General features: G+C 28.9%; 1 protein-coding gene across 1 annotated transcript; it reads left to right on the top strand.

Moving 5' to 3' along the window:
* Positions 1-247: 247 nt before the first annotated feature.
* LOC132948164 (uncharacterized) lies at positions 248-1,363 on the top strand. The gene is made up of 2 exons (XM_061018519.1): positions 248-295; positions 791-1,363. Exons 1-2 carry the CDS (start codon positions 248-250, stop codon positions 1,361-1,363), a joined length of 621 nt encoding a protein of 206 aa, XP_060874502.1.
* Positions 1,364-12,603: the final 11,240 nt, after the last annotated feature.

Consider the following 12,603-nt stretch of genomic DNA (forward strand, 5'->3'; position numbering starts at 1 on the left):
ATATGGTAATGAAACATTTATATTAAATAGTATTCCTTTTAGTGGTATTAATTCATTTGTTTCCAGTTTTTTAAAAAACGACATGTTCCAAAGTACGCCACCATCCCTGATTCTGCCTTGATAGCCGATATCCACATAAGTAAAACCATAATTCGAGCTCACAATGGCCATAAACACAATACTAAAAGTTCCCTTGTAATTATAGTTATTCTCAGATCCACTATTTGCAGTGCATTTGGATCACTATATGTTTTCCGTCAATAACCCCGAGGCAGTTGGGGAAAATCCATCTTTCGTAAAAATCTGCTGCTATACTTATATTTTTCAAATCACTTTCATTGTTTGGCAACTAAAAAAACAATGATTGATTTTCATTACGTTGCATTTTTATTTTAAATTTTTTTTAAACTTATAACATATTATACTGTTCTTATTATAACCATAATTAATGGTCATCCCACATCATACTCACTAATAGTTAAATTAACATCTAAATGCAACTGAATTTAATGATTCATATACCTACATTAAACATTTTAAATATAAAAACAATTCATTTACTATCTAGTGATCTTATGTAGAGTATTGCAATTTATCATTCAAAAATTCGTATTTGAAATACATTTTGTATTTTATATTATATTTATTTCATCAGTTGTATGTTGATCAAATTGTTTAAAAACACATAGAATATAATAACATAAATATATGTTTCTCAATTTTATTTTAATAATCAAACAAACCATATATTTAATTATTTTTATCAGTTTGAAAATTTGGTGAATGACAGTTGAACGACACAACTGAAATCGATGATCCTCAGACTCCGGACTGCAATTTTAAGAGCCCATCTCCATTATTCAGTAAAATTAGTAAAAAAATAAAATCAAACGATAAAGTGGAAGTGATTGAGAACAAGATGGACGAAGCATTTACAATTTTAAAACAAATTACACAAACTCCGGCCAAAAATAAGTGTACACTTTTTACCGATTTACTTTGCGTTAAATTAGAACCCTTAAATAAACACAAACAAGTCATTGCAATGAAGGAGATTGACAATCTTAAGTTTCGGTTAAAACATTCAGATAACCGAATGGTACAGCCTCAACCATCCCATTATCAATTTCAAAGTACCAATATCCCGACATATTCTCAACAGTTACACCATGATTATTCAACAGCATCAGCATCATCATCTCTTCAGCCACTACCATCACCAGATTACATATCTTCTACGCCATCTACATATTATCATCAACATTATCAACAATTACAAAAACCAACACCAACAACATTACAACAAAGTAATGTAGGAGAAAAAAGTTTTGATCAAGATACTAATTTTGGTTCATCTTACTAAAATAAGCATATTATAACATGCAACTTAGTAGGTATGTGGGTACTAAATATTGTTTTTATACATAGATATTAATTTTTTTTATTAAAATGTTTATAATACAGTCTGTATTATTATTTATTAATTTTAAATATTATTATTAAAAAAAGTGTTATTCAAAGTTTCAAATTTGATTTTATTAATTATTTGTTTTTTTTTTTAAATATTATTTTATTAAAAGGTATTATTCTAATAAAATATATGTTTTAAATATAAATACTTTACCTATATTTCATTTTTCAACTCATGATTTAACGCCCTACAAACATCTTGAATACACCGGAAACAGTTTGACTTAAAAACTTAAACAAGTATGATAAGCTCTTAAAGCTATCTTCTGTGGCTAAGAACTTGAAGGTTGCCTGAACCGGAATACACATTCTCATATTTGTTTATTAGTTTTATGTATAGTTGGACCAATTTTTTGAATAAGATATTCTAAGTCTGTGGCAGACATTCTACAAAAGTTTTGGTCCTCGTGTTAAATCTTCTAACAGATCCGTTGCATTGTACCTATTGTAGTAAGTATAATATATTATTAATAATATTAAGTATTATACAAATATAGTATAATATTATTTTATTTTTAGATTCTGAGCGAAGCCAAGAATGTATTGATTTTATAACAATGTGTGTGTTTTTTTTTTGTTTTGTTTTTTAATTTTAAATTTTAAATTTTTGTGTATGTCATCACCTTTTAGGACAGTAAAAATGCTTGGATTTTCTTCAACAGTAACTTTTCTGATAGGAAAATGAATTTAGTTGGTACTTTGGGGGGACAAAAGTAAACATTTCCCAGTAGTTTTCAAAAGCGACGTGAAAAACAAAAGAAAAAATAAGGAAAAACGGGAATTTTTACGCAAAATTTGTTTTTGAGAAAATCGATTTTGGTTTTTGGTGCAACTCTAAAACAAATGACCTTAAGTACATGCAATTTTGAGTGAATGTGTATATTAGCATTTTCTATACTCCATAACATTTTCCATTTTTTTTAGTTTTTTTTTCTATAAATATCAATAAAATTTTATCTGTTGAGTAAAAAAGCTTGAAAATTTAATAGAAGGCTCCTAGGTTATTGTTTCAAAGGCAGATGAAAAAAATTAAAATCCTTAGTCACAGTTTTTATTTTTAAGCATTTAAAAGAATAACTACTTTTAATAGAAAATCACTACCACAAACTACACATGATAGACTTATTACAGTGAAATATCATCTTCAAGTAAATGGTAAAATATTGGTAGTTTGTAAGAAAATGTTTCAAAATATTTATAGAATAGGGCGTGGAAGAGTTGATGTAATTATACAAAAAAAAAGGCTTCAATTACAGGAATATCACCTAAATCTGGTACAGGTACTCACAAATCACACAATTTTCTACAAGAAGAGAGAGCAAACATTCTTTTACATATCAAAAGTTTTCCTGCATATGAGAGCCATTATTCGAGTAAAAACACTAGCTTACTATATTTGTCGCCTAATTTAAACATTCAAAAAATGTATGATTTATATAAAGAACAATGTGCAAGTAATGGTAAGGATTGTCCATCAACCATGTAGTAACTGTTGCACTGAACAGAGTAAAATCATACCTAAGATCAAATATAAAAGAGGAAAGATTAAATGAGTTGGCAATCCTAAATATTGAAAACGACATTACAACAAAACTAAATTATAACAATTTTATTTGTTATATATTAATGTCATCACAAAGTGTAACACTGTATTAGTTAGAAGTTGTTGATAACGCATAGTTATAATATATGACTTTAGTCTTGAGTAAGATATAAAAATGTGATTTACGTGAGACATGTTATTAAAATAAAAGAATATATCTAAAAGGTAATGTTTTCTTTATCCTTTTAAATCCAAGTTGTTGTACAAGTCACAACATTATTAATAATTTTGCTACTAGACAAGCACGAAGAAGATTTTAAAAGCTGAAAAAGACCTTTTGGAGGAAAAGTTTTTACATAACCTCAATGTTTGAATGATGTTTAATAAAATTGCATATAATAATATATTATTATTATTATTTTTTTTTTTTTGGGAGGGGGTAGGAGCGGAAAAAATACGTTGCCCCGGGGCGCATATTTTTCAAATGCGCCCCTGGGCGTCTAAAATAATTTTGAGGGAACTGATCGGCTCGGATAAGCTCGTGGCTCGCCAAGCCACGCGCCTTGGAAACCCGCCTTAAAAATGGTGTGAAAAATATACACTAATTCATCGATTGAGAACAGTCGATTTAGCTCAATTTTTTTTCAGTTGTTCGTAAATACCAGAAGAAGGTTTTTACGAAAGAAAATTTGGAAAAAACCAATTTTTTTTTTACGCGAAAAATATGAATTTCTGCATGAGATCTATGTGAATAACACACACGACACACGCGCTCGATATGATTCAACAATTCCTCGGCGATGCCACGGAGTAAAATACATTTTTTGGAATCGCCGTGGAGATGACGGAATACTAGAACAATACGTGTTTAATCTTATCTAATTGGATTGCGGGCATTCATTGCAAAACATTCATTACGTAATTTTTTTTTTAAGATTATTTATAAACGAAAATTTCCATTGTAAATTTCAAAATCCTGGTTTGAGCACCTCCCCGGGTTGGACCTACCACGACCGGTTCCAATAATTGTGAATCCAAACCATCTCAGGAATAAATATAATTTATTACTTTATATAAAAATACAATTTAGATTAAATTAATTAATTTGGATAGAAAAAAAAGGAACGTTAAACGCATATTATATTAATATGTTGGACATTTTAAATTATCTGGACACTTAATTTTATTGTTTAATTAAATAATGACTTTTTCTACAATGACTATTTTCAACACATTGTCTGTTACCTTATCTAGATAATTTTAAAGTTATCTGTGTACATCACTGGATGTAGGTATCTAATTCATCGAAATAACTAAACGCTAATTAATCAACGATTTGCTGGTGACGGTGGTGCCGCCGCGTTCCATATTTTCCTCAAATAAATTATCCCAATTTATTTCCATCGATTCAATAGCCATGTGTATTAAAAGAAATGATTAGTTGAAAAGTAAAAGTCCATCGCCGTGTGTTGAATGTTGCTGTTTTTTTTTTATTCACAATGCCGAGCCAAGATTGATTACATGCAGACATGAAGGTCATTTTTATACGTGTATTTTAACAGTTATGCTCTAATTCATTGTAAAACAACTACTTACTTTTGTTGTATGTGCTGACTTTTTTTTCTTCTTCCGAGCACAATGCGCTTCGTACAAAGTGCTCGATTCAATTTTTTTTTATTTGATATAATTCGTGTAGGTACCACATTCGCTATCGCGCGCATCCTATAATTATAGGCATTCTCCACAATCGACAGTCGACAGACATTATTAATATCATCATCATCGATGTGTTAGGCCTAACCGTTTTGATAAAAATCGTAGGAACCCTTTCATTTTTGACCAAACCTAAAAGTTTAGTATATACTTTATGTTGAACGTAGGTAGTAGGCACCTATTAAAAAGTATTGAAAATAAAAGTTGCAAGTATACAATTATTTATTTTTGCCTTGGTACTTGTAAAACATGTTATACCTAGAATCTAGATGGTAGGTAATTGCGTCACGATCAAACTCTAAGACCCCGGATCAAATAATTAATAGTAAAAATTTAATGTATATATTTGTTTTATTAAATTACATAATTTTCATAGGTACTCACAACTATTATATTTGTAATACTTGTTAATAGAATGCATACATAATATAAAACACATGCATAACATAAAGTAAATATTAAACTTTTTGGTCTCGTCGGTGGGACATGATCGTTTTGGTATCATGTGTTCCAGATGATAATTTATTAGAATTATATAACATACCTACCTAAGTACATTAGGGTGGTTCTTATTTTTTTTTTTTAATTTTGGTCGGGCTACCCATGGAATTTGTTTAAAACCGTAAAAAATGAATTGTGGAAAGTTTCGTAGTAATTGTTCAACTCTAAGGCGTGCCTCAAAAGGCTTGAAGTTCAATGAAGGGTGGTTTTCCGATTTTTATAATTTTAGACTTAAATATTTAAGATAGGCAAAAAAGTATAAGAGTCAAATATTTTTTAAATTAAATATGCTATAATAAATGTTACTTGTACTTTTTTCATGTAACTACTCATTCAATCACAAAATAAAAATAACTCAATTTTTTTTATATTTTACATGTTCAGTTTGTACTTAATATACTTTGTACCAAGAAAATTAACAACATAATTACATAAACAACTTTCCATCAGCTATTAAATAGTCTACTCTTAACATGACATAACATTTTATACATACGTAATTAAAATTAAATACAAATAATACTATACATAAATTACATAATTAAATATCATTTGTTAGTGTATGTTTTTTAGCGTTGGGATATTTTTTCTTGTAATCATATATGGTCTGTACTAAAAATTGCTTTTGGTCTTCATTCTTAGTGATTAAATTATTGTAATCACTAATTAATTTTACTCCACGTTCTACTGCGTCATTAACAACTTTTAAATTTGTAAATTTATCAAGTCCTTGTAAGTAATGCTGATTGTTTTTCCATAATACAGGATCTTCATTTAAAAAATCTGTTTTAATGTTAAACCTATGAAATAGTTTAACTGATGAGCTGTTGATAAAATCACTTATACATTTGTATTTGAATAGGTTCAAGTTTTAAATATCAATGGTGAAACGATTAACAGTATATTCACAGGTATCAATTGTATTTAGTGCTTCTACCATTTTTTTCTTTTCTGATAATGGAACGTTTAAATCAAAAAAAGCAAGTAATGCTGTTTCAGGACTTAGGTACCAAAGATGTCCACAAATTTTTTTTAATGATACTAATGCAACTCTTTTTGATCTATATTTTCATACTCTAGTAATTTTTTAACAAATATGAGATCTTGGTATGGTGCTTCAATTGCTATATGCGCTCGAAACCAACTTTTTACGTAAATAGAAACAATAAAAATGCATGTATCTTGGCATGCCTTATGTTGACGTGGTGACATTTTGAATTGATTACGAAAAATGAATATTTTTAGGCAATATATTGCCTTGGCCATCCACCTCCCGCATTATAATTACTAGTATTTATTTTGCTCCAGTATTCTTGGAATTTTTAAAAAGTGGAATATTGGGCCCTGACGTTAAGCCAAATTTTTCTTCAAAGACACACCTTAACACCAATTCATAGATATGATGACGGCACATAAGATATAACATATCTTTTTCAACACGCTGCTCTAATAAGACACATGCACCCTTCAAACGACCAGTATTGGATGCTGTAGTGTCACAACAAACTGCAACAACCGAGTCAGTAATCCCCCAATCTATTAATAACTGAAAAACGTTTTCAGCTTGCTCTTCTCCTGTTCCAGCTGATAACCGGGGAACCCCTAAAAGTTGTTCGCGGCCTTCACATGAAATTAGTACTGGTAGTCTTTCCACTAAATCTTTACCGGTTAATGAAGGTAACATTTTTTCATCCCAATGTACAACGGATTCTTTAAATAAATCTTTATTAAAACTTAAACGTAGTTGTTCTGCTCGCAGTTTTCGTACTTTTTCACGAACTCGGTGAATCGATGAACGATGTATTACTAAATTATCAACATTATGTCCTAATGCCTGAGCCGTGGCAATTAATATATGAGTTGCATCTCTGTCACTTACCTTACATCTATCTAAAACAGTTATAAGTTTTTCGTTGATGAATACTGTTCTTCCACGTTCATTAGTCGAATGGCCGACTTCATAAGATTCTTCACAGCTTTCCATAATAATAGAGTTATTGGTACCTTGGATGTTTTGGCCTAACTCACAATATTCAGGCAAACTTTCTTCTGTATCACTTGAAGAACATAATTCCACAGTTTCAACTAAAAGTGATAAATATACTTAATAAATTATATTAACTAACATACGACAAATTATAAAAACACAAAGTACGAAATACAAAATACTTACACATAGATTTTATTTTGTTTTCATTCAATTTTATTTTTTTTTCAGATTTTTCTAATTGCTTAGAGCGTTTAAATTCTCTTTTTTGACTTATCCAATCGACGCCCATCAATGCTCCTGGACGACCTTTTTGTCTCTGACTTATTAAAAACTGTTTGTCTATGTCAGTAATCATTATATCTAATGCATCTGCATGGGCAATATCGAAAAGTTCGTCAAAACATTGCACAAACTCATTTTCATTTTTAATTTGAGTATTTGTACGCCGACTTGAATTTTTCTGCAAACTTCGCCATGTATTGTACAAGTCTTCCAACAGCGGTACACAATTACGAACTTCTCTAGTAGGAATTCGAGTTTTTTGCCAAATATTAATGTTTCGTCAATCACTAACCGCGCACTTTCACGTAAACTTAAATTGACTTCTCGAATGTTAAAAATAAGACTGATAAAACTTGTTTGTTTGATGGTAACTTGCATCCAACAAGTTGATGAGAAGTGGTACCTATTAAATAAATACTTCTACGTGTATTGATTTTACTTTGCATTTTAAAAATAAAATCAAAACTTGTGTTTGTCGATGGTGCGTTGACGATTATAAACTGAGCCCTGACGAAAATGGTCGAATCGAATTAATATAAACAATGCGTCTAAAAGTGAGTTAATAATAAACCTGTAAAGACACGTATAATATTTGAAGACTACGTATTGTCGCAGCACTCAGCGTGTTAACTATACATATTACAAAAAACGCGTGGTCAACATCGTAATAACGCGAGTAGGTGTGTCTGCGCAAGTTTAGGCATGTTAGATCATGTATAATTACTATTGAACTGCTTTGCATTTGTGTGTTAATTTGCAGTGTGCGATTTAACAATGTTAACAATGGAGAATTTAATAGCTACTAGAAAATTGTTTATGAAGTTTTGTTGTTAATTTTCTTAGTATAAAGTATATTATTATATACAAACTGAACATATAAAATATGCTAAAAATTAGTTTTTATTATTTTGTGGGTGAATGAGTAGTTACATGAAAAAAGTACAAGTGATATTTATTATAGTATATTAAATTAAAAAAATATTTGGTTCTTATACTTTTTGGCCTATCTTAAATATTTAAGGCTAAAATTACAAAAATCAGAAAATCCACCCTTCATTGAACTTTAACCCTCTTGAGGCACACCTTAGGGTTGAACAATTACTACGAAACTTTACAAAATACATTTTTTTGTAGTTTTGAACAATTTTTGATGGTAGCCAAATCAAAAATTGAAAAAAAATTGTCTTTATCTATAACATAGGGACCACCCTAAAGTATATAACGCTTTACGTGAAATATAATGCCTTGTGATCACAGAGTAGATATAACCTACGACCTACCTCATCAGTTATATAGTAACCCCTACTTATCCATACATAGTTGTAGGCCATAACGTCAATATCGTTTGGTTTGTTATTATCTTAAGAAACCACGTGAATATTGTCCCTATAAATGTCGATATTTCCCTAAGGATTAAAACGGATATTTAGACTAGAAAAATAAAAGAAGAAATGGAGAAAAGTAAATTAAATATAAAGGTAATTATATATATCTATATATCTCATATTTTAATAACACTAAATAAACTCAAACAAAAATTATAATGAGTATAAATTAATGTGTGATGAAATAATGATGATGAATAATTGTATAACGATATTGATTAATCGGTTCTGGTACCTATATTACCTATATGACTAGTTATGATAATTTTGTGATACGGTAATATAGATTTTTGAATATATTGTATTTAAACTTTAGTACTTGTCAGCATCACTTAAACTGCTGGCTTTTTTATCCACTTAATTTTCTCCATTTTTGTAGTTTCACATGTTGAGTACTCAAGTGCACTCTTTAATTTGATCGTAGGAGTATAATTTACTGCTATACATAATATAATCGCACTGTTCAGTATACATTGTTATATTCTGAATTTATGAATTAAAAATTACATATTATTAATTTTTATAATATATTAATATGCACCTATAAAAAGTAAAATATGAGGTAAGCATACAACATAAAATATCTATCTTTTACATTATTGTACTTCATAATAAAACAAAATTATTGTGAATATTTTAAATTGCTAATTATGTTAATTATCTTAGTTAATTTTGGTTGAAAATGATTTGAGTTTTTTCATCAAAAAAATAGCTAGTAAAATACATCATAAACGCATGGAAATAAATTAATGGTTGGTATTAATTTATAAATATTTATATTTATTTATTTGGCAGTCTTGGCATTGTACTTCTCCTGGAAAATCGCATAATTGATTTTCTTTTTCTGGAACTGTGGTGCCCAAAAATAAAACAGAAGGTAATCATAATGATATTTCATGATTCATGTACAGATAAACAAAAAATAATAATTTATACAGATCTTGATGTATCGATCAGTATCGATGATCCTGAAGCTGAAAATTGTTTTGTTATATTTGTAAACTTTTTAATTCTAATGAAAAAGACAGCTCTGCCAATCTGGTTTAGATGATTGGGTGCATATTTCAAAACGTCTTGCTGAATACGAAAACATTTCATTTACAACACTCATAATGTAATATGTGATAAATTAATTACTGAATTGAGTAAAAGAAACAATGCTTATAAAGAATTAGAAAAAAAATTTGGTTTTCTCTTTAAACATATGGACAGATCAGAAATACAAAAATGTTCCAAAAATATACTGGATACATATTCAGATGATTTAGATTCTGATAATTTTGAATGTGAACTGATTCAGTTTCAAGAGTTGAAAAAGTCATTTCTTGGTAATAATTTTTTTCAAGATTCCCATTATTGTTTGAAATATATTCGAAGAATGAATATCCGCCATACTTTTCCCAACTTGGACGTTATATTACATTTCAATAGTTGCAAATTTTAATTTTCCAGTTTCTATAGCTTCTTTTGGAGTTAATTGTTTAATTGTAGATGGACATTTTATTTCAACTATATCGTTATCATCTAATAGTCCATCCGGACTGGCTGCTAAAAACGGTAGTTGCTCATAAATGAAAAGGCCAGATTCTTGAATTTTAAGCCCCGTTAGTTTTTGAAACTCTGTCTTCGCAAAGGGTTCGCCCTCAATACCATATCTTGTATGCTCATTTCCGCAAAATGTTTTATACAACATTGACTTAATTGTATTAGCTCTAGACGTCGCCGGTCGAAGTTTACAAATGGTTCCAAAGTTTGACGCGGTTAAACGAATTCGTCTTTCTTTATGCCATAATTCACATTCCGATTGAAGTTTAGTCGATTTGTCAATTAATTTGATTTCATCACTATTTTTATAATTTTATTCGTCTTAAATTCTAATTTAAGTTTTTCGTAATCATTTTCATCCATATCCAATTCTTTACAAATATCTTCTTCGCAATTGCCATAGTCTTTATCTGCAGGTAAGCTAACCTTGGAAACCCTTCGAAACGACGGTCTATCAGTCTATAATATTACTTAGTAATTTAGTATATTTGTTAATATTATTGTGATGAAAGTAATTTATTTTACTAGTTAGCATTAGTACCTAAACTACACAGTAGATTTAATTCAATTTTGCCAAAATAATAATATTTTTAATTTACAACAAAATAGCATAAATCTTGGTTATTTAATATGTAATTTCGTTCACATTTTAACATAAAAAACAAAAAACAAACAACGGTTATCATATATATTTTTAGATTTTTTGGTTACAGAATAATCTACTTACGTGGAACTTAGTTTTAAATGTTCAACCATTAGTTATAAAAGTTGAAAAGTTTAAAAATTTTAAACTAAAATCATTTGTAAATTTTGAATGATATGTATTTTGTCAAAATTTGAACTTTAAATGCTTATTAAAAAAAACTGTGCTTATGTATTTTTAATATTTTTCAGCTAATATTGTAAAGATATATCAGGAGCCTTGTATTCAATTTTCAAGTTTTTTGATCCTACAAATACAATTTTATTGACAAGTAAAGAAAAATAAACTAAATAAACTAAATAATTAAAAATTTTAAATGTCCGTAAATAGCCTAAAACGAGTATGAACTTACTTGTCATTTTGCGTGTCGTTCAAATTATCACTAGTTGATATTTCTAATACCACTGCTTCGGCTTCGTCTTCTTTCGGGTACAATATATTAGAAGGCGAAGGTACAGTATCAACGGTATCGTCCACATTATCAGTATCAATACTCTATAATATTTTATAGTAAAACAAAAACAGTAATAACAAATATCTAAAATCGTTTGAGGATAAATAGTTATTTTACGCGATTTCGTAAAAATTTAAATTAAACGCTCATAAATTGTTTTATGTAAAGCCGCTTTGGTTTATTTTATAATTATTCAAAGGAAAATCATGGTAAAGCTTGTATTCAACTTTAAGTAACCTAACCATAGGTATAAATACTAACAATTTTTAAAACTTCACGTAAAATACAAATTGAATAAATAATAATAATTAAAAAGGTAATAAGATAAGTTGTTATAGTAATTAATAGATTTGTAATATTTATACTTACTTTTTTTAAACCATTCAGGGCATTAATGTTACCTTTATTTTTCTTTTTCTTGGATAAAAGAGTTTTAGTTTTTTTTCCATAATGCCAGTCACTTTTACTGTCCATAGCACCAAAAATGAAAAATATGTAAATATTTTATACAAAAATTCTCTCTCTAGATACTGCACATTATACTATTATAGTTTCAAACAACAGCAGACACCAGACTAATCGAAAATCAAAATAAGAATATGATTTGTGCTTGCCGTTGAATATTACGTACCGGCAGGGGACCAATACAAGTACGCAGGGCGATATATACACAGTGAAATCTCCACTAACGGACACCTCCCAATAGCGGACGTTTTTTGGGAAACGGGGACATTTTCACTACTTTTCAATAGGAAAACCTCCGAATAGCGGACTCTCCGAATAACGGGCATTATTTTATTAGGGAATTTTTAAAACAATGGTAAATCCCTCATCATTAGGTATTTGAAAATACAATCTGTAATACGTATTCATATTCGTATGCACTCTTGTAATAATGTAACATAATTACGATAACAAACTCGTTATGGGACGATACGATTATGACAAATTCGGTTATCGGTGAAGCGATTATGTGTTATGACAAAAGTATGTCAGTTAGTGACGGTTTTCGACGCG

Source organism: Metopolophium dirhodum, chromosome 1 (genome assembly GCF_019925205.1).
Source record: "Metopolophium dirhodum isolate CAU chromosome 1, ASM1992520v1, whole genome shotgun sequence".
NCBI classification, from domain to species: Eukaryota; Metazoa; Arthropoda; class Insecta; order Hemiptera; family Aphididae; genus Metopolophium; species Metopolophium dirhodum.

Coding starts and splice junctions, on each gene's coding strand:
- LOC132948164 (XM_061018519.1), top strand. CDS start 248: ATGTTTTCCGTCAATAACCCCGAGGCAGTTGGGGAAAATCCATCTTTC. Junction 296..790: donor TTGGGGAAAATCCATCTTTC/GTAAAAATCTGC, acceptor GGTGAATGACAG/TTGAACGACACAACTGAAAT.